The 23,568-nt window shown below is 43.3% G+C and overlaps 1 protein-coding gene across 1 annotated transcript in view; it reads left to right on the top strand.

Annotated features, from left to right (window-relative positions):
• The window catches only part of ATP8A2 (ATPase phospholipid transporting 8A2), a 419,645-nt gene that overhangs the window by 380,627 nt on the left and 15,450 nt on the right, over positions 1-23,568 (top strand). The window contains 2 exon segments of the mRNA XM_056858410.1: positions 5,132-5,220; positions 14,052-14,156. Coding sequence (XP_056714388.1) covers positions 5,132-5,220; positions 14,052-14,156 — 194 coding nt within the window.

Here is a 23,568-nt window from a genome sequence, read left to right as displayed (position 1 = left end):
GCTGGGGATACAGAAGGTAGGCATGCAAGTCCTGCCCGTGTGAGGATTGACTCATAAGACCATTTCAAAGGGACAATGGCTGCCTGGAATGGATAAAATTCAAATCAGCCTTGATTCTGTCTCAGAATCAGCACATCCACATGTGTAAACATGGATCTATTAGTTGACTTTGATAAGGGTGGTCAATATTCTCTCTAGTATCAGAGGAGCATGCCCTGACCTGGATGGCCCAGGCTAGCCTGATCTCGTCAGATCTCAGAAGCTAAGCAGGGTCAGCCCTGGTTAGTATTTGGATGGGAGACCACCAAGGAATACCAGGGTTGCTATGCAGAGGAAGGCACTAGCAAACCACCTCTGTTAGTCTCTTGCCATGAAAACCCCAAAAAGGGGTCACCATAAGTCGGCTGCAACATGACGGCACTTTACACACACACATCAGAGGAGCATGCCTATTATATTGGGTGCGGTGGAACACAGGCAGGATGGTGCTGCTGCAGTCGTCTTGTTTGTGGCTTCCTAGAGGCACCTGGTTGGCCGCTGTGTGAACAGACTGCTGGACTTGATGGGCCTTGGTCTGATCCAGCAGGGCCTTTCTTATGTTCTTATGTTCTTAATACTTCATTATTATTTTTCTAGAGAACATTTGTTATCCCAATCTTACTGTGCAGTAGCTACTTTCTTCAGCCAACTTGCACTTTGTTTGGGAATGGATTTAACATACTGTAAAAATCGATTCTAAGTTTGGGATTTGTTTATTCCTTGCTCCAGAGCGTTCATAAATGTCTTAGCACACAGCATGTCTTATCAATTTCTAGAGACGATTTACCACTGATGTGCCATTACAGCAACCGCATGGAGGATTTAGCATCAAAGAACTGAAGAGCACCTGTCCAGCACTTGTGCTTTCCTGACAGCTTTGTTGCTAAATACGGCTGAACTGTAAAGTGGCCACCGGCAAAATATCCCAATAAATCTGTCATGCCTTAAGACGCATCATTCACCATAAACCAGGGATGCAGTTAAAATCTATTCTGAGTTACCCAGCCCACCTCCTGTCATACCAACTGATGGACTCCTTAGCTGTCCAATTGGTTAGCAGAGTTAACTTGAATATAATATACTTGGTTAAAAGCCTAGAGGCTGCTGGAGTATATTCTGGAGAAAGAAGTCTCCATGATTAAATGTGTAAGAGGCTTCTTTCTGAAGTAATATTGACAACTGTTGTAAGGTTATTGAACACATGAAGCTGCCTTATACTGAATCAGACCATCGGTCCATCAAAGTCAGTGTTGTCTACTCAGACTGGCAGCGGCTCTCCAGGGTCTCAGGCTGAGGTCTTTCACATCACCTACTTGCCTAGTCCCTTTAACTGGAGATGCTGGGGATTGAACCTGGGACGTTCTGCATGTCAAGCAGATGCTCTACCGCTGAGACACAGCCCCTCCCCTAAGGTACTACAAGAGCCATTTTCCTCAAGGCTTTGGCCACATAATATCACTGAAAATTATCAAGGTGCTCTATATAGGATATGGGTTAGAAATAGTCCTGGTGATAAAGGAGTTATTTGGTACTGTGTTGTGAAAGCCCGGAGACACCAGGCCCGTGAACGCACTAGCAACTTACCTTGCAATTCAAACGTGTCCAGTACTCAAGCATCCAACACGACTTAAAATTTCTGTTCCCACCGTGAAGACTTCCTCCGCTGTATTAGATAAAATCCATATGTTTTCCCCTCGCGGCAGCATTCACGCGCCAGCTCAAAGGAGCATTGTGATTGGCTGAGGTGGTAGCCTGCCGCGCATGCCCACTCGGTGCTTGAAACAAGGACGGCAATTGGTCCAGCGTGGGCAGTGAGGCGGGGGGAGTGGGGGGAACAAGGACAGTGATTGGTCCAGTGTGGGCAGTTAAGTGGGGGGAGTGGATGGTGGGCTGGCAGCAGGAAGTGGATAGAAGACATATTTTATGTTCGCACTTCAGGCTTCGGGTGAGGAAAACGTTTAATTTCTATTAATTCGCCGTATAAGCGAATGCTCTTAACACGGAGAAATTGTGCTCTGGAGACGTCTCCGGAATCCTTCAGAAGAGATGAAGTGCGAACATGCAAGGAAACCCCATAGAAATCGGAGCTGCAAATGCGAAGTGCGGACATGGTCCAGGATTTGATCAACCAGGGAAAATGTACAAAAACTGTCTAGAAGGATCTAGGCCAGAAATTCCCAACTATATGCAAATCAACAAGACACTTTTTGTCTAAAATTGGGTTTAGCGCAGACTTCTGTTTATTAGACAAGCCTCCCATCCTTTCTAGTAGGAGCCCTGTGGTGCAGAGTAATAAGCTGCAGTACTGCAGTCCAAGTTCTGCTCGCGACCAGAGTTCGATCCCGATGGAAGTTGGTTTCAGGTAGCCGGCTCAAGGTTGACTCAGCCTTCCATCCTTCCGAGGTCGGTAAAATGAGTACCCAGCTTGCTGGGGGTAAAGGGAAGATGACTGGGGAAGGCACTGGCAAACCACCCAGCAAACAAAGTCTGCCTAGTAAACGCCGGGATGTGACGTCACCCCATGGGTCAGGAATGACCCAGTGCTTGCACAGGGGACCTTTACCTTTTACCCATCCTTTCACAGATCAAAGTAGAGGCATGGCTTGTGAACAGCCCTGTTCACACACCACCCTCACAAACACATACTTTATTTGTCAGCATCAGCATTTTAAGTACTTTGACTGAATTTGCTTTCTGCATTTGGAAGCATTTGTTCTGGCTCCTTGATCTTTGACACAGAGTCGGTTCAAGCAGGGCAGAGCAGAATGGTGTTCAGCATAGTGTGAATTGGACAAACATCTAACCAGAAGTGCTATCTGAAACTTCCACCACACAGCCTGGCTGGCATTTCGGTGTGCAGTGTTTCCTCCACATCTGGAAAGGAAAGAAGTGGGGGGAAACCATCACCATCACCATGTTTCTGTGCTCACTCTGCAAGGGAATGTTTTAAAGGCCTGTAAAATGAGGGCCCTTTTACCTCTCCTCTGAAATCTGGCAAGGAGTGTCCCTTGGGTGATGACTGCAATTTCTGAGAATTTCTTCACAATTGAATGAGGGAGGGGGAGAGAACTGGAGATGTATTGTATCTTTCACTGACTTGAATAGGGACATGTTCTTTCTTCTTGAAAATTGGGAGGGAGGCTCTCTCGGCTGATGAGCGCATTGCTTGAGAATTCCATCCTATTTTGGAGAGGGCACGTACAGACAGAAATGTTTTCCTCTTGCTGAAGTCAACATAGATGACTAGAAAAGTGATTAACAAATGACAAACACATAACATTATGACATTAAAGAATCCAAACAATGTTGTTAAGGAAGAAAACAAACCGAGACTAAACTCCGGTAAAATACCTGTGTGTGTGTCCTTAGTATTACATGTTGCTAAAGGCTGTTCTCCAGCCACTGTACTTTGTACAAATTAACCCAGAAATAGCCTGTCTTCCCATGGCTTCTGAGATAGGGCAGCCAGGACACAGGCAGAGCACTCCTGAGGCGTGGCAGCTGGCCATGGCATAACCATGGGGCTTAGGTACTAGCTGGAGATCTCCTGCTGTTACAGCTGATTGCCAGCCGATAGAGATCAGTTGACCTGGAGAAAATGGCTGCTTTGGCAATGGGACTCTATGGCATTGAAGTCCCTCCCCTCCCCTAACCACACCCTCCTCAGGCTCCGCCCCCAAAATCTCCTGGTATTTCCCAACCCAGTGCTGGCAACCCTAGACACTGGATTTTGTCTCACACCAGGAACAGCCTGACGGTTCACTCTGGTGAGGTTGACGTTCTAGTTCACTGGCACAGAGCAGTTCTGAGCAAGACCGATAGCCCCTGCTGGCTGCCAGGCTTGGGTGTGGGAGATGGCATTGCTGGAGTGGCCCCCAGCCATGGACAAGGGGGAAAGAGCTTGGGGGAACAATCCCCTGCTTATCTGTCTGTGCGCAGTCGCCACTTTAGGTCCTGGCTGAGGAGATGGGATACCCGCTTGGATTCAGCACTGAGAGGTCAGTCACAAAGTGTGGACTTTGCTCTCCCTGTTGGGGGGTTTGTGCAGAGTGCTCGGCCAGTAGTGCTAAGTGCCCTATCTGTGCTTTTCTCGCCAGCAAGGTGCCTCAGCGCTCGCTCTAAGTCTGCATGGCAGGGAACTGTCAGCATCTCGTTCCATGCGCCCTACCTCATGAGTTGCGGGGCACCCTGGCTGGAAGTTTTGTAAGGCTGGGGTGTGTGACTGGGTGCTGGGGTGTGTGACTGGGTGCTGGGGTGGGGGCTTGGCCACTGCAGGGGAGGAAGGAGAGGGGTAGCACCCTTAGTCACCATCCAGAGCTGCTTGGGGCCTCATGGGCATGACCATGGCAAGGGGGACTTGTTTTTTGCTGCTGTACGGTCACCTATGGGCCGTGCCGCCTTTTTTCTTGGTGTAACTTTGCACCTTTGTCGGGGCATTCCTGAGCTGAAAGTAGGGTTGCCAACCTCCAGGTGGTAGCTGGAAACCTCCTGCTATTACAACTGATCTCCAAGCGACAGGGATCAGTTCACCTGGAGTAAATGGCCTCTTTGGACAGTGGATCCTATGGCATTATGCCCTATTGAAATCCCTCCCCTCCCCAAATCTGCCCTCCTCAGGTTCCACCATTTCCAGGTATTTCCCAACCCGGAGCTGTCAACCCTAGCTGGAAGGCATTAGGGAGTGGACTGACTGTGGCCACGCCCCGTGGTCCGCCCACAACTTTGCTGGTACAGATCCTTGCGCCCGAGTTGTGCCAGTGCACAGCTGCCATGCAGCGTAATTGTTTAGGGATTGTAATTGTATAGGGATTGGTTTCTATGTATTGTTGTTCTGCAATACATGTACATAATATTCAACGAATAACAGCAACATATTCATTAGTCATAATAGGGAGTGGCAGGGAGAATTAATCTGCATGACCCATGTCCTTTTGAAATCACTGGAGCAATATATATATAATATTCTGTTTGTCAGTAGTGTTTGTTATATCCATTTTTAACATTATTATCCTACCTTTTCTTCCCTGACCAACAAGCTCTACAGTGCCATAGAATGATGATTAACGCCATATTTATTGCTGCTTCTTCACAGGCAGGAATGGTGCTGAGATGCGGCTACTTCTGGCTCGGTTTATTTTTGGTGCCCACGGCGTGCCTTGTTAAAGACGTAGCGTGGAGAGCGTAAGTTGGAACTGTGCAACGTTCAATTATGCTTCTTGTAGAACTTTTTTTTTTTTTTTAAGAAACTCACTCTGCTTTAGTCACTTAGCCACTAATTTCCCTTTGAATGGAAAATTACAGCTAGAGTTTTGCAGGAGCTTTGGCTAAGGCAAACAGTGAAGATCTTAATGGGTTTTTTTTTGTTATCATAAAAAACTGTTCTGGGTAGCAACAGTATTAATAAAGACTGATGCTGCAATAAGACGGAGAGGCTTCGTACAACACTATTAGAAACAGTAATATTTACCTGCAAGTTCTTTCCTGTTTATTGGGACAGAGTGGTTCTTTATTTGATCATTAAAACATCCCCTTATGCAACAATTATTTTCATACCAATTCCACTCTCAGACCTCCGTAAACACTCAACTGCAGACATTTCTATTAATATGGCTGTGAACCTCACATTCTTTCTGGGATGATCCTAAAGAATCATGTTTTGTTTTTTACTGCTTGAGCTACAAAATAGTAACATGAAAGTACAAATGAAAAGAGGGTTTCATTCTTTTCTAGCCCACAGTTGTATACACTGAAGGACTTACATCTTTGCCTCCGTTTTATCTGAGCAAGACAGAATGTCTTTAAGCCCCATGGATTCTGCTGCTTCTATTTGAAGGAATATGTCAAAACGCTCCTTGATAGATCGAGCAACGGACATAACAGTTGTTGCAATGGAATGAAGTGGGCAAGCATTTAAAAAGGGTTACATACACATGGTATTTGCAAATCCAAATACCAAGTATTATAACCCATAATGCAGCCATTCCAGGCCAGGTTGATTTAGCGAATGTTTAGGAAAGTCATTTGAATAGATGCTATACTTATCAGGTTCCCTTCCAACACCCACCCAGAAAGACCTTTCAAGCTTCCAGCTATTTTTCATTCTTCTTGTCATAAGAAGAAGCAGCAGTTTTAGTACTCCACTTTTCTCTACCTCAAGAAGTCTCAAAGCGGCTTACAATCGCCTTTCCTTCCCCGCCCCACAACAGCCACCTTGTGAGGTAGGTGGGGCTGAGAGAGTTCTGAGAGAATTGTGACTGGCCCAAGGTCACCCAGTAGGATTCTTGTGGAGGAGTGGAGAATCAAACTTGGTTTGGCTGTCCATCAAGAGAGGAGCTAAATGTGGCTCAGGAGGAACAGTCTCCATTGGCCTCCATTTGTGCATGTATGTTGACTGACATGAGAAGACAGAGTTTGGAGTTTTCTTTGATCTTTACTCTCTGGGTTGATAGTGTTGGGGGGAAGGAAGGAAAACCCTGATGGCTATACATTATTAGCAGAATGCTCACCATTATGATAGGGATGTGTGCGTATGGAGAAATTGTATGTTTCATGGATTCTCAGGTGGGGAATCACTGTCAGAGATGGAGGACAAGTTGTATCCTCCCTGCAGCAGTGTCTCCAAATCCAGTTCTTTTCCTTTCACCACAAAGGTGGAGGGCAGCCATTCATTTATCTGGAAGAAATTGAAAGGGTACATCAGGAATTGCAGTAAATGTGAGGAATCAGGCACTGTTATTGCCCATAATGACCCCTTGGGACTTTAGTTCTTTAGGATCAAGATTGCTTCTATCCGCATATCTTTAGTCCAGGTTCTGTTCCTTCATCATGCTATAGTGAAATAGAATGTTGGAAACTGGCTTATATATATAAAATCAGCAAAAAATGCTTGGCACGATGACTAGCAGTGTCTGTGTGGAGGAAAGGCTTATACGCTCAAAGACCAGAGTGGGGGGGAGCTGCAGAGGACTCATTGCAATCCCCTGTCGAATCCTATTTACCTATGTCCAATACATAGAAATTACTAAATAAACTATGTGCATTCCAGTGTAGTCTATTGCTTGAATAAGCTGACATTCACCTTCCAGCTTAACCAAAGGTGACATGCCGGAAATGCCAACCAACATTGTAGTTTAATGCATAGGGAACAGAGCACATCGCTGATAGTGTACTGCTGCTCTTGCAGTGAATACAGCTTCTTATTGATTGGTTCAGGAGTTTGACAATAATTAACCAATAGGGAAATGGAAGCAAGGTTCATAGTGCGAACATCCAGTCTTTTCCTCTTGTACTAGCCTGTCCCCTTCAGGGGGTTCAAGCAAAACAACCAGCACTGGCTGAACCCTTTGAGATTCAGTTCTTTTCTGTGCACGCAGTCTTTTACACAATAAATGCAAGGCTTCTTTTGGTCACCCCCAAAGGCCAATGCAAGGTGAGAGAATGACCCTCCCATTCCATGAGCTAATTGATGGACTTCACGACATGGCTCTAAAGTTGGGAGGCACGCAGAAATGGCAGGAGACGTTGTCATCACTTCTAAACGTCTCCTTGCCCAGTGCGCTGTGGATGGCTGACTCCTCCCCTGAGTCTTCTGTACCCGCCAGAGAAACTGGGGTGAGAGACCACCAGAAATCATGGACAGCTACCAAAGTCAGACATCATGTTTCGGTCCTGGGCCTTCAGTCAGACTGACCCTAACTCACCAGGATGTTTAGGCATATGGCTTTCCATGTGGAACTGTGGAACATCAGAGGAGGGTTATGCAAAATCGTGCATGTCTCAGATTCAGGGTACTGCAGAACTGCTTGCCCATAAATGAAAAAACACCCTCAAACCAGTATTTCCCTGTTCTGTTCCCCGCTCTACCTGATCAGTTCACATGTTTGCTTATTTCTCTAAAATACCTATAATTTTCACCTGTCCTGTAAATTGTGTATAGATGTTATAAGAAGTAGTGACCTGCATAGTCTTGGCCTGTGGGAAGAAGATGGAGAGATTACTGCATACCACAGTAACTACAGCTGCCTAACAGCTCAAGAGGAGGGGCAGACCCAGCGTATACCAAGCATGTACCAACAAGGTGCACGTGTGCAAAGGTTTTTTCTCTAGCATAGTCATGTGCAAATTGTTGGCACACGTGCAAGAAAAATTGGATCCTCTAACTTCTTTAGTTGCCATGTAATACCACACACTGTTCTGCCACCACAGGCTGCATTTGGATCTAAGCTAAATGCTCCAAGCATATCATCACATAAATAGTGTTGATTGTTAAGCAGGAAACAAGAAGTCCATTCTGATCATTCGACATCCAGTCAGCCAGAAAATGAAAAATGGAAACCTCGCTTGTTTCTTCTATCTAATGTTTGCGCGTTTCCAGACAGTGCCTCTGCTTTTTCTACACTGCTTCCAATCCTTCTAATTTTATTTGTTTTTCGAATTTATAACCCACCCCAGCGAACCAGGCTCAGGCTAAACATACATACATACAATATAGATCAAGTACATCCATAAAGCCATAATCATAAAAACAGTTTAAAACCCTGGCCGTAACTATACCTAGGCGCCACAGCAATAAATGTCAGCATATCAGCCCCCAGAAGATGGCCAAGAAGATGGTTCAGAAGGAGCATCTGACCGTTGTCCTGTTTTTTCCTTCCCAGATTGGGAACGCAAGGCACTGCTTCTTACCAACAAAGAAACAATTCAGTATAAATACACATTATAAAATTTAAAAACCTTATACATACTAAAATTCAGAATTCAGATGGCTGTGACCTTTCATTTACTGGTGCTTGTCAGGTTCTTAAGCCCTGGGCGTGGGCGGGGGGAGATTCTTCCTGGCCAAGCTTTCTGAGAGGAAAGAGTAGTGCTGTCAGGACCTAGGGGTGCCCCAGCCCTTGATCCTTGGCTGGGGAGAGTTGGACTCAAAACAGGTGGCCATCACTAATCAATGTAATTTACCAGGAGGATTGGTTTGCAGTTGGTAAGAAATTATTGCACACCTTGGCTGCTTATAGAGGAGGAAGAATCAGCCAGTGCTCCCACCCCTTTGTGTGTGTGTTTTCAGCATTTAATGCTTGCCACACTGAAAGAAAAATGGTCATGACAGGTGCCTCACTTACTGCTTTCATTTAAGCGAATAGGAGTTTACAAGGGCTGAAGTGGGAAAATAGGATCAACTGCAGAGTCCGCCTGCATTTTTTGTAGTTAGCTACTCCCTGGCCTCTGGTGTCACTGTGGACATGAAATGAGTCAAAATTTCCATCTCTTGAATGGATCCAGTTCAAGATCTCATCCGGTGCATTGGCAGTGCTGTTAATCTTTGTGTCTTTTAATTTATAGGTAGGTAGCTAGAAACATCATGTTTTGGCCAGGTTCCCTAAAATAGAAATGGATGAGGATGTTTCACTGAAATCACTATGCTTTGGTTATAAATGTGACCATTTTAGCATTCCGTAATATATAAAATTACTTCCTTATTCTCAGTCTTCCCTACTACAATACTTTGTGCTTATAATGAAACTATCCCAGTGCATTGCCTCCCAAATCCATGCTTTGATAGCTGTGCAATAATGTCTACGGTGTTGTATATGTTATGTTCTAAAACACCTGTGACTCACCAAGCTGAATGTTGCCTACCACCTATGTATGTAGTCCACCGGGGCTAAAATATTTCCCAGTTTTGCTCCTTTCACAAACCTACAAAAAAAAGTGTCTTATAAAACATGTAGCAGGTCAAAACCTACTGGACTGGCATTTTATGTTTAGTTTGGTGGGTCACAAGTTGGGCAGGTCTGAAGTTTACCAAACTATGGTAAAACAGCAAATCGTTCAGGCAAACACGTCATGTCATTGATTCACAGTGATTTGCTGAAAGGTCAGAATCTGGCAGTGGGGCAGAAATAGTCCAAGACAGACCCAAAATCAGCCAACTGATGTGGGGGAGTCACCCTACTCTGCCTAATGGTAGGGCTGGATCTGGAATGGAATAGTGATCTCTTTTGCCTGTTGAAGGAGGCAATGTCAAAGAGGGAAGGAACAGATAAAAGAAGGGGAAAGGAGGTGGAGACTGGATGTCTCTGTTAAAAGTAACAGGCTGCAGTCTTGTGCATGCTTACTGGGAGCAAGTCTAGTTGGACTCCATGGAGCTTACTTCTGAGTAAATATGTTTATGGATTGTGCCAGACAGGAATTTGGAAAGTTCCAAACTTTAAATTCCAAAATCTACTGTGATAAAAAATTGTCTCTTTTAAAGCAGAAGGAGAGGACAAGGTCAATATATTTAATATAGTTAACCAAACTGAGAGGAATGTGAAAGCAAAGTAAATAGGAAGGATTATTAATAGCCCAAAGCTTAAAGTGGGTTTTATCTGCTAAGGAAAAAAAAGTTTCTAAAGTTTCATTTCTTAAAAGGAAAGCTGAGTCTAATCATTAGCCTATGTAGTTTTAGTAACTTGAATCTAATTAAGTTTTTGTGCAGTTCTAGGTAATTTCACTTTCTTAAAAGAATTCAGATTTGAGAATAAGCTGGGCTGCTGTTCCCATTCCTCACAGGATGATATCTGTGTTCTCCATCAAGTCTCACAAGTCTGTTTGCATTTTCAAGCACACAGCAACCTCACAGCCTAGGGTTGCCAACCTCCAGGTAATAGCAGAAGATCTCCTGCTATTACAACTGATCTCCAGCTGATAGAGATCTGTTCACCTGGAGAAAATGGCCGCTTTGGCAATTGGACTCTATGGCATTGAAATCCCTCCCCTCCCAAGCCCCGCCCTCCTCAGGCTCCGCCCAAAAATATCCTGCCAATAGCGAAGAGGGACCTGGCAACCCTATCACAGCTGCAAAATGAGAGTAATGATATTTGATCTGAATTCCCACCTCTGTGAGCTGTTTTGTGAGGAGAAGGTGGTGGCTTATGAGGCGGGCGGCCTTGGGCAGCTCAGGCCTAGCAGCCTCCTCACCTCTCCATGAGGAGGCCGTTGCCCTTGGGAAGAGGAGGCAGCGGCCATCGCCTCCTTTTCTTCCTAACAAGGAGGGTGGTTTGGGTGTGACCTTCTGGAGAAGAAGGAGGCAGTGACTGGTGAGGGAGTGTCAACCATCACCGTGGTTAGTCCAGACTGACTACAAGTGAGGGTGTCCTGTCAACCTTTATTGGTAGTAGAAGAAGAAGAGTTGGTTTTTATATGCCAACTTTCTCTACCACTTAAGGAAGAATCAGACTGGCTTACAATCCCTTCCCCTCCCCACAACAGACACCCTGTGAGGTAGATGGAGCTGAGAGAGCTCTAACAGAGCTGTGACTTAGCCCATGGTCACCCAGCAGGCTTCATGTGGAGGAGTGGAAAAACCAACCCGGTTCATCAGATTGCCATCCATTGCTCATGTGGAGGAGTGGAGGAATCAAACCTGGTTCTCCAGATTAGAGACCACTGCTCCAAACCACCGCTCTTAACCACTACACCATGCTGGCTGTCCTGATCATGCTGGTAGATCAGGATAAGGGTACTCAGGCTCTTGCTCTTAAGTTCACACAGCAAAACCACATGTGTTCAAAACAATGTCCATTTATTAACAAGGAGGTACGGGGATGGCATTAACTGGTTTCTGACTGAGGTCGCTCACGTAGTCTATTTGGTGTTGTTGTTGTTTTTGCCATCAAGTCACAGCTGACTTATAGTGACCCCGTGGGGTTTTCAAGGCAAGAGATGTTCAGAGGTGCTTTGCTGTTGCCTTCCTCCGTGTGGGCTGAGAGAGTTCTGAGAAAACTGACTGGCCCAAGGGCACCCTGTAGGCTTCATGTGGAGGAGTGGGGAATCGAACCTGCTTCTGCATATTAGAGTCCACCGTTCTTAACCACTATACCACACTGGCTCTCTCATGTAGTCTACAGTTCTAGCCTAATAAGCAGAACTAAAAAAAAGCAGGGACTCCAACCCAGAAGACTAAACCAACTCACCTAAAGGTGGAAAGCAGACTGTTGCATTGTAATGGATATAGTAAATAGATCCATGTCATCAGCGTACAAGAGAACTGAATTTTTTCATGAGCCCAGAGGGGGGGGGGGACAAATTCAGAGCCAGAGAATCTCAGGATGATGTCATTTAAGTACAAATTAAAAAGTAAAGGGGCCAGCAGGCAGCCCTGCGTTACCCCTTTAATTATAGGCATCTCCTCAGTCAATGAGCCTGAAGTACCCACCCTAATTTTAGCAAAGATGTTAGTATGGAACTCCTGAAGAAGGATTTGATTGTGTCTACTTGATTGTAACGGCCTTTGGCTATATGCAATAAATCTGTACCTACCTACCTAGTAAATATACCACAGAGGCATCACATGATGTGGACAACAGGTTTCTTTTTCAGGGCCTTCATAAGTGCCCGGTTTGGCATCAGCCCACTGCTTCCATTCTAATCAGTGAGAAATGTTGGTGATTATCAGGTTTTATTTAAACCAAGTCACAAGTATGGTGTCCAAGTTGTCCACAGATTTAGCAACCTGTAATAGCATGCCCATACTACTATTATTTTTTCTTCCTTCCCCCCAAACATTGCACAAGCTGGACACTGGCTGTTTTTGCAATAATCTGACAGAAACTTGAGAAATATATCTCAAAAATCTAGTTGATGCGTTTTATAAATTATTTTCATTGTCGGCAGTGTGTTATTAATATTTTCTCACAAATGTGTTTCACCAGTGTGTTGATTTTATCTTGTTAGTGGCCTATGTTGGTTATTTTTTTGTGTGACCTTGCAACTTGTTGCTTTGTTAGCCACCTTGAGTCTAAGCAGACCAGGTGTGATATAAATAAATACAAAAGGAAAACCTGTAAGAGACCTTGATTTCTCCTCAACACTCACTCCCAGGTTAATAACTTTCATATGTGCTATCCACATAGTGTGAGAAAGGCTCAAATGTATTTTCTGTGAAAATGCCCTAATTTGCTTTGTATCAAACCTCTTTTGGTTTTTTCAACTATTGTGTAGATATATAAAAAGCCAAATTATCTCATGTTGTATTCATGATCTTTCTTAAAAAATATAAAAGGCAGTCGTTGACAGGAAAATGGCTGCTGGAGAAAGGAGGAGGAGCTATAATTAAGTGTTTGTGTTGGTCCCAGTATTTGAAGAGAATGAGGACTTAATTCTTGACAGCTGTGAATCTTTGCATAAGTGGTGACAGTTACTGTATTTTGTGCTGGTAATGCAAAATTTTATACTCTGCATACTGGGAAATAAACATTCTGAGTGCAGACATCTCTTTCTTCTCTTTGTGCATATTTGTGTGTATATTTTGTACATGCAAACGGCATGTTAAGAAGGGAGAAGTAGTTACCTTTACGAATCCACCACTTAGGGAAAGGAAAGACATGAAACTAGATAACAGAAGATGCACAGCCGTTCTCAGCAAAGAATCTGGTGCAGCGTTTTGGGTGCTGAAGTTTGGTGTTCAAAGGACAGAATGGAATCATATTATGCCTCTATGAATAAAAAATGAATTCCTTCTTGCGGGGATTAATGGCTGGCTCTTGAGCAGTCCTGTGACAGTAGGATCAGGTCCACATGTTGCAGCCATTCTGACAGTAGGATACTGTTGTGTTGTTTTGTTTTTAACACCGGGGTGTGTGTGTGGATATTTTACTAAATGAAAGTGCTTTGTTATCTCTATATGGATGCTGTCCTCAATAGTGTCAAGCTGGACTTGAGTTATTTTCCTGTACTCTCTCTTTGTTCCCCCAAATATTCCAAAATGCAAGGCTGGCCCCGTTGCTTAAGCAATCAGTTTGGCCACTGGGGATTGGTAATATTTTAAGGAGGCAGCTTGTAATCTGAGAGTTGCTCTCCAGTGTCCCCTGCAAGATTGCAGAAGATCCGGAGCAGCCAAAATGCCTGGGCTCAGCCCTGCCAAAGTAATGTCTTTGCCAGTCTGACTCTGAGCAGGGAAAACAGAGTCTTTTACTGCCAATGAAAGTTGATGTGTTGGTGTCTCTGTTTTGTGTCTTTCTCTTGTGATACAGGGCCAAGCACACCTACCATAAAACTTTGCTGGAGCAGGTTCAAGAATTGGAAACTAAGTCCAAAGAGATGGGGAAATCTATGCTGCGTGATAGTAATGGAAAGAGGTGGGGCTCATTAATGGAAAGCATGGCAGATCACTATATATAATTTTTTTTTACCACTTATTCACCATCATTATTTTTTTCTCCATGCATTTCAACCTGGTGGGGTCCTCAAGGCTCCGCTGCCATTTTATTGATTCACCTGCTTTATTTATTTCAAAAAACCTCCCCTGCTCCGTTCATCATCTCTTGGTGCACAAAGCCAGATTTGAGGCATCACATAATGCTTCTTGCATGACCGCATGTAAAAAATTTGTTACACAGGCTGACCCAGAGTCATTTTGTTTTGCTTGCTTGGCCTCTTTGATGGATTCTGCGCCTGGACACAAACAGTAGGGCAGGAAGACAGAAAGGAATGGGAAATGACAAGCCAGAATCACTTCTTGCGTTGGAGTTGTGCAGGAAAGGTATACAAATTTCTATGGAATTTAGGCAGGAGGAATTTTTTTCAGTGGGTTTTTAGTGGCTCAAAGTTAGCAAGTAGTTGGCACAACAGCACATGGCCAAATGACCCTCAGCATTACTAAATGATATCTCACCATTTATCTACAGTGTTAGTACATTACAAAAGCCAGCATGTTGCTCCCTTTGGTATCAGTGATGCACAATAAATTGTTACACATGCTGTATATAAGGTCTGCCGCAGTAGAACAATGTTTTTTCTCACTAGAACAATGATTGCCTCAGCTCTGAAAAGCATGCTCGGAGAATGAACCACATTTTAGTCTCAACTTGATGTTAATTACATTTTTTGTAACTTTGTACATTTAAGTTGTGATTAACAGAACTCTCATTTGCAGACATCTTTGGATGGTAAGTTAGGTTTCTCCATTGTGATAAGACCATATGGGACGTGCTGCTGTTATTGAATTCTTCTTTGTATGAGAGTATATGTTCTGTGTGGGGACTTTTTGTCCGGTGTGAAAGACGCTAAAAAGAATCCTACTGAGCCTTTTCCCCCCTCAGACAGTTTCATTTAGCCCTTTTTAACATGCAATTGTGCTTCAGCAAATCGAAGAGCTCCATAAGTTCAAAAAGGTTCTATGACTAACACTTGTGTTCTTCAAACAATATGGCTCTGTGTGACCCACCAAAGAACTTCACAATAATTAAACGGGATTTTAACAAACCTTCTAAACTACCAACCTGAGTGGAATGGGACTTCAGAGAAAGATTTCATTCTGAAAGGGCCGGGTCAGCCTTTGAATCTTTTATACCTATTCTGAGGTAAACTAATTGCCATATTGTAGCTGTGACTGAAGCCGTGGAAGAATAAACCTATCATTTATTTCGTTAAATAGAGCCTAGCAAATCATAATTAAATATGCAGCAAAGTTAGCACTATTCATAAGAAAACCTGGACGTTTCACAGATACTTCTGGTTTGTGTTTTAGCCTGTTTGCATATCATCGCAAGATTTCTTAGATTTCTTAGGACCTCTGTGTTTGCATAGATATAATTTCAAAAAACAAAAACATCTTGCTTTCCTCTCTCTCTCCAAAAAAAATCTTGCTTTCCTCTGGTTGAATTGCTTGATTGTTGAGTATAAAATGGAAAAAAGTAACAAAACAATTTAATTAAAAATTAATTACTTAATTAAAATGTTAGAAAAAGTCAGAAATATTTATTTATAGTTATTAGAATAATTTATTGTCTGACACTCCCATCCTAACATGGATCCCCCAGGACGGATTACAGTAAATTAAAAAAGAAAATACAGATAACAAGATGTTTAAAAGGCAGCTGGTCAGAACGCAGCCAATAATTCCAAAACAACAAAATTTGACAGCATCATTAACAGGTTTCAAGAGCAGCCGTGTCCACAATTCTTCAGCATTGTGTCAGTGAATACCAAAGGCCCTCTGGCCAGCATTCAACAAAACTACAATGGCGATCAGGCCAGACAGATTTCCTTTAGGAGGACCCTCAACATCACATTGCCCCTATTTAGAAGGCTCTTAGCACCCCACCATATTTCAGAGGTTGACGGCACATGAAGAAGGATGTCTGAGGACCTCAGTGCATGAATAGGTATATATGGGGGAAAGGATATCCTTGAGACTCTGTGTTTCCAAGCCATTTTGGTTTTTACAGGTCACAGCCAGTTTGAATTGGGCCCCAAATTTAGCTGGACAGGAGAATCAGAAATCTATGATGGGATCTGAAAATACCATTGTCGATGGTCTCAAAAACCATTGCTCCCAAAAAACCATTACTCTCAAAAACTATACTCCTTCTGTCAATCTTACAGCATAAACCATTCACCAGATTGATCCATGCAAAAAGCATATTGAAATGGATCTAACTAATTGATATATTTGGCATCACAAATATCCTGCCACCATATCCTCAAATGCCTTGTCCAAGAATAGAAAATCAGAGACCACACAAAAATTATTGAGATTAGATGTATCAAAAGAGGGTTTCTTAAGCAATGTTTTCCCTACAGCCTGTTTCAAATGGGTGGAAAACAGACAGGCATGCATAGCTTTTCTCAAGCACACACACAGATCCCTCACACCTCTCCAAAGCCTGTCTGCATCCTACAATTGCCAGTCCCTCCCATGAAGGTGGGAGATCCTCACGGCTCCTGTTTCCCACCACCAGGAGAAAAATAAAGTAAAAAAAATGTCTGTTGGGCTTATGGCCTCCCAAGGAATCACTGGAAGGTCTATGTTAAAACCATGTGTGTGTGTCCCCAGAAGTGACACCAGCCCTTTCTAAGAATCACTGAAAACTCTGTGCTTTTACCACAGAGTTTCCAGCAATTCCTAGAAAGACTTGCTCTCACTGACAGCCCTCCCAGTTCCTGCCCCTCTCTGGTCTCCCATTGGGTGCCAGGCCCAGCCTGGTAACCCTACTTGTATCCTCAGGATTGACAAGTGGAGAAGGAACGCAGTGCAATCAGAGATATATTAAATCATATTAGCTCTGATCGGAATGTGAGTGTTCATGAATCAGCCAGGTTTGCACGTGTATACTCTTTTGTAATGGGACCAACTAGTAAACTCAATATATTGTGCTGAGAGTGGGTATCCACCCTCCTTTTATCACTCCCAGGAAGAGGCAGGACCTAACCCTGATTGGAGCCAAGGTCCAGGGGGTAGAGCCAAAGATGGTATATAAGGGAGGCTTCCAAACCAGGTTGGGGAGGAAAAACTGAGTGGTACACACAGGGTCAAGGAGTGAGAGAGAGCAAGGGTGTGCTCACTTGGAAGCAAGGTAGAGGACCAGGGTGCCTGTACCCCCCCTCCTTTCCTTTCTGAGGACCAGGGTGCCTGTACCCCCCTTCCTTCCCATCCAGGATGGCAGAAGGTGGGAGAGCTAGTACAGCAAAGGGAAAGCCTCACAGCTAGCAAAGAACTGTGTGCCAACCAGCCTGGTAACCTTGAAAAAGAAGCAGAAATTGTGTTGATCAGCTGTTTGGGGGGGTGCTAAACACAGTACTCCATTCCCTCTCCCCCGAATTTTACAAGACCACTCACATGTAAACCTAGCTGCTGGCTGAGGCTGGGCAATCAAATGCACACCACCCGTTTGCACACACGTTCCCTGTCTAGATAGGCATACAGGTGGGCAAGCCTGCCTTTAGCCCCTTGCTGGTCCAGGATATCAATTTAAATAACTTTTTGCTGAACAATGTGGTTTAATTGTTGCAAGTTTATACTTTTAATTTTCTTAACTTCATACTCTGTGGTTGACCTACACTTTTCATTAAAGTGGGTTTTGAAATCAGAAATTTTAGACTTTTTGCAAAGCAAATGTCTTGTTTTATGAAGAGCCTAATTGTTATATGTTTGAAGCATCCATGCTGAAATTTATTAGTGACTAACACCTTTGGAATATGTCACTAGATTTTTGGTTTGAAGCATCCACATTTGAGGTATCAAGAGTTACTTTCAGAATTCTAGTTTCAGAATTTAAAAAAAGTCATCTCTTTTATGCAGGGGTCACTGTGACTCATAAACGCTTATATTGGAAAAATTTTTGTCAGTCGTTAAGGTGCGGGTGAACCCCCATTTAATTTTGCTACACATATAGGTACCCCTCTGAAATTGCTGAATAAATTATATTTGTAGGAAATGCCACAACTTTGTTTTTTCCCCCCATTTTTAATATAGAATTAATTATATGTCGTTGTAATTATTAGAAAACTTGTTTTGTAGTCAGTCCATACTAAATGTTTTTACCCCAATCCAGATACTGGGGTGAGATGCTACTGGAAATCCTGCCAACCAGCTGTTTGGGAGGGAGACAGGGGAGGGGATTTCAGTTCTTTAAAAAGATTTCGGTTTGTGCGACCTCTCCACAGGCTCTCTGTTGGATCACAGCTTTTGTATAGAAACTGAAGTCAGGTTGAAAGATCATTAATTGTCACAGGGAAGGCACTGGAGTTTCAAGTGTGTTTGCGTGCTCCTGCAGGCATGCCCGTACAACTCAATTTATCTCCGTATAGGTGATCAGCTTTCCACAGTCATGTTAACGTACTTTTTTTTGCTGTTCTGTAATTAAACAGCCATGTTGTGATTCGTGGTTAACTTGTATATTATCATAGCCTTCTATTTCATTACGTTCTCTTTCCAAACGCTTTCATCTGCGCTGCTTTTCTTGATCGGCTTCCTTCGTTCTTCGAATGCTTGCATGCAGACAATGAAAGAAATTCCTGCCAACCCTTTAGCCCGTTCCCCCCAAGGATCCCCTCCTCCCTTCCTCTGCAAGCGCATTTGTATTTCTCTCTCCCCCCCCATCCTAATTGCACACAGGTTTCCTGGGTGGTCCATCTGCAAACTAGATAATGGTGGAGTGTCTCGGCCTGCCTGAAGTTGATGCGTCATGCTTACAATGAGGCCTCTTGAGCGCCTTCTGAGAACTCTTCTGTCTTTTATCGCCTTGTTTGTGTCCCTGCTCATTCACACCTGCTTGAAAACATGTGCTTGTCTTTTGGGAATGAGCTGGGAATTTCCTGATGGTGCAATCTGTCTTATTTGGATACAGTTTTAAAAACACAAACACACATTTCCATCGTATGTGCTGTGGCGATTCTTCCAACTTACCCCTGCTGAGAGCCCACAGTAATACTCAGCATTTGTTTGTCATGGAAATGGACTTGGAGTGTTGATTTGTTTCTAATGAGTTATGTATAGACTGAATTTATGCTGTTTGGGAAGTGGCGGCAGCAGCAGCAGTATCCTGCTGTCTTCTTCTGAGTAAATGTTAGTGTTTGTTCGAAGGATTCTTGCAAGTTTCCTCTCCCCACTAAGAGCTGGTTGTGTTCTGGAAGATGAGTAGTCTGTCATCAGGAACGGTTTCTCCTGTCCCACATGGCATCCTGCTGTATTTTTGTTCCACGTTGTCTTTTCAGAGCAAAGTATCACCAAATAGCTGTCACTCAATTGAAGCTTAAGAGGATGATCAGTGGAACTAATTGCAATTGTAGAGCTACAACCGCATCTGTGAGGATGGGATTCAGGATCTGAATGCAGAGAAGCAATGCCGCTCAAAGATGAGCCATTTCCCTCCCAAAGCCCAGTTAGAGGAGTGGTACAAATTGCTTTGCAGTTTAATTGCTTTGGTTGCTCTCCCATAAGACCCTTCCACTAGTTTCTCTCATTCCCAGTGTGAAGATGATGTCACAGTGACCCACATTAAAGGTAAAGGTAGTCCCCTTTGCAAACACTGGGTCATTCCTGACCCATGGGGTGACATTACATCCTAACGTTTACTAGGCAAACTATGTTTACGAGATGGTTTGCCATTGCTTTCCCCAGTCATCTACACTTTAGGCGTGTTTAAATGTTGCATAGTATCCAGAAATGTTTGGGCTGGTTTATACCTGCCCTGCCATGTAGACTTGTACAAGCAGTGGCGCCCAGGAAGAAGCTTTGGGCTGACAGACTCTCCCCCACTACGTGTTGTATCTTTAATATGAACCAGTGCCTTCTTTCTGAAATGCTTCAGTCGCACAAACTGTTCCCCCTGTTTTCATGATGGGTAGGTTGCATCAGCAAGTCCTGTTTACATTGGCTGAACATATATAAAGCTGCCTTATACCATGGTGCATCTAGCTCAGTATTTGTTTACTCCAATTGGCAGCAGTTCTGTAGGTCCTTGGGCAAAGATCTGTCCCAATACCTGCTAATGGGATCCTTAAATTGGAGATGCCAGCAATTGAAACTGGGATCTCCTGTGTGCAAAGCACACAGCCCCAGCACGTCACATTAAAGTTCACATTGAAAGTTATTTGTACAGAGAGGGAGGCTTTCACATGGACTTCCAACATATTGGGACCATGGGTAAATAGACTGTAAAAATATCCACAGTTGACACCTTTGAATGTATAGTATGATGGGAAGCATCCTTCACATAAAAATATAAGCCCAAAGGTGTGCATGTGAAGGTTCTCTACGTTTTGTTTGCCTTTAAATTTGTATTCCAAAGGCTCTCACATTTTAGCTAGTTGTTTTAATCACGCCTAAATAAACCAGATTGTTCCTCACAGTTCAAAACCAGAGATCCTCACAGTCTTACACACTAGCCCTGTTCACAAGTTACAGTAAACTCACATACATTTGATTGTTCTTTGTATGTGTGTTAAGTAATTCTCATGTTATTGTCAACACATGTATGGCTGAACATGTGATACAAGTCCCACATTCATCCAAGTTCTGATACCCAGTTTCATTTGTAGAGTGTGTGCATTGGCTCTTTCTTACAAACAGGTGTACACACGTCCAGGCAGGATGTACGTTCATTCACTGTAACACATGGACAGGGCTGGTGTCTCTGACCCACAAGAAATAATGACATGGCAAAGCTTCTTTTTCATTTAAGTGCTTCTCTCAGTCACCTTGTTGCTTTGACCAACCTTACCATCTTCTTTATCTTCTCTTCAGTTTTCCTGGTGCATTAATATCTGGTCATTGAAATAGCAGTGTGATGTCCCCTTCATGCACCAACAAACACACACACACCAGCAAACATTCATCTTGACACAAGCATTCTGGAAGGCTTGATCCTTCAGGAAACCCTTGGGACACAAACTAGTTGAACTGAAGATGCTTCCCTAGATACTAAAGTCTAAAGTTATGGTGCAAGTTTTCTGTCAGAGTGGAAAAGTTAAAGGGGAACTTCCAAATTATTGAATGAGAAGTTTACATAGGGGGTGTTCACCTGCCTTTTTTCCCTCAGTTAGTTGCCATAGTATACACCAGAAGAACTGAACTAATCCCTGGTAATATCAGGTGTACTTTCTTTCCAAATATCCACACAACCAAAGCAGACTATGTAAATGTGGCCAGTACTAGATTTGCAAGGAGGCCTTAAGTGAGCTTGAGACTGTGGCTTATGACTTTTCCAGATGTTCTTCACACCATTTCAGAGAAAGAATACCCCCCCCAAAAAATATTCCCATCAGTGTTCACAACAAAGTGACTGGTATTTTACAAGCATTTCCCCTCCCATTTCTTTTGAAATAAAAAGACATTAGATCTTTTTTTACTGCTAAAATGAACATGAAATTATATCAGTGTAACTGGTTATTAAATTATTCCAGATGCCATATGGCAAATTGTCATTTGACAGCACAGAGTCACAGAAGTATACTGATTGTATATTGTGTTGGCATTCTGATAAATACAAAGCAACCAGGTCATTTTTAAATAGATTAAAAAATGTGGGTGATGTGAAAGACCTGAGACCCTGGAGAACTGCTGCCAGTCTGAGTAGATAATACAGACTTTGATGGACTAATGGTCTGATTCAGGTTAATGCAACTTCATGTATCCGTATATCTGTTTCATTGTGTGAAGTCTCCTGTACCTAGGCTGGATCTGCTACACACCATTCAGGCATGCACAGATTAACCCTGTTAATTATATATAATAACTATAGTCAGAGCAAGGTATACAGTAGCTTGGTGCTTGCAGAGCCAATTGCTCCCTACTCCAGTTTTATTTCATTGTTAAAATGATCGTATAGGTCAGAGGTTTCCAAACTTTTCCGGCCACCGCCCCCCTTGGTTCCACAAACTCAACCCAAGCACCCCCTACCCTATCCAACAACACAGTTGAAGGGGCCCACCTCTAGCCCCGCCCTGCTGCCCCTTGCCTCTTAGTGCCCCCCTAGGTAATCCCTGTGAGCCCCGTGGCGCAGAGTGGTAACCTGCAGTACTGCAGTCCAAGCTCTGCTCACAACCTGAGTTCGATCCCAACGAAAGTTGGTTTCAGGTAGCCGGCTCAAGATCGACTCATCCTTCCATCCTTCCGAGGTTGGTAAAATGAGTACCCAGCTTGCTGGGGATAAAGGGAAGATGACTGGGGAGGCACTGGCAAACCACCCCATAAACAAAGTCTGCCTAGTAAACGTCGAGATGTGACATCACCCCATGGGTCAGGAATGACCCATGCTTGCACAGGGGACCTTTACTTTTAGGTAATCTCACCGCCCCCCAGGGGGTGGTACTGCCCACTTTGGGAACCACTGGTATAGACAATCATTCCCATATTCAAGGCATTTAATGATGGACAATCCATAGGATCGTCACCTAACAGATGAAATACAAAGTATGCTATCAAAACAGCAACATGATTATACAGAATTTAAGAACAGCCATGTTCAGAGGCAGTCTACCTCTGAAACCAGATGCTAGAGGGCCACAGCAAGAAAAAAAATGGGGAAATGGGGATAAGGAAATCCCATGTAACTGCCCTAGGCTCCTTGGAGGATGGGCGGTTTACAAACTTAGTGCTAATGCAATCAAAAGTCTTTTGCTCCTTTTATACTACTGTAGTTTCTCACTTGATTATTTATTGTTGGGTATCACCAAGGAAACAGTGAGGAGAAAAGAAGTGTGACTAAAACAATCATTAGTATAACTGTGGTTAAAGTAATTTAAAAAGAGCAGAGAATACAGTATTGTTGGTACTGAACATCACACAAAATGAACAAATTTTATAAAAATAAGTAAGAAAAAATATTGAGGGGGTGGTTATTATTAAGTGTTTTTTTCCACACTTGGTAGGACAAGTACAAATAAGAGCATACATCCATTAAAATCTTCTATGAAATTCATCTGCCCATATTCTTTCGATCCTATCAATGTTTCCTTACAGTGTTTAAATGAAAACTGTCAGCAAAATCCATGTAGCACCGATTTGGGACCACCTAAAGGCAGATCAAATATCAGTGAGAATTAAACGTTGTCATTCTAAAACACCTTCTATGATTCGGTGGCTGAAGCAAAGTTGTAATAGCTGGCAACAATTACTAAGAATACCAGAGGGTTCTTTTTAAGTCATAATGGCGGTTGGAAAGGTTAGTAATTATTGGACATCAGAACAGAGATTAATTAATAAATGTTTATCTTTGTAGTTTTGTTTTTTATGTGCCTGTTTTGTGGAATGGCTGTGGCTCAGTG

This window comes from Euleptes europaea, chromosome 12 (genome assembly GCF_029931775.1).
Source record: "Euleptes europaea isolate rEulEur1 chromosome 12, rEulEur1.hap1, whole genome shotgun sequence".
In the NCBI taxonomy this organism is placed as follows: domain Eukaryota; kingdom Metazoa; phylum Chordata; class Lepidosauria; order Squamata; family Sphaerodactylidae; genus Euleptes; species Euleptes europaea.
This window is presented reverse-complemented; position numbering and strand designations above follow the sequence as displayed.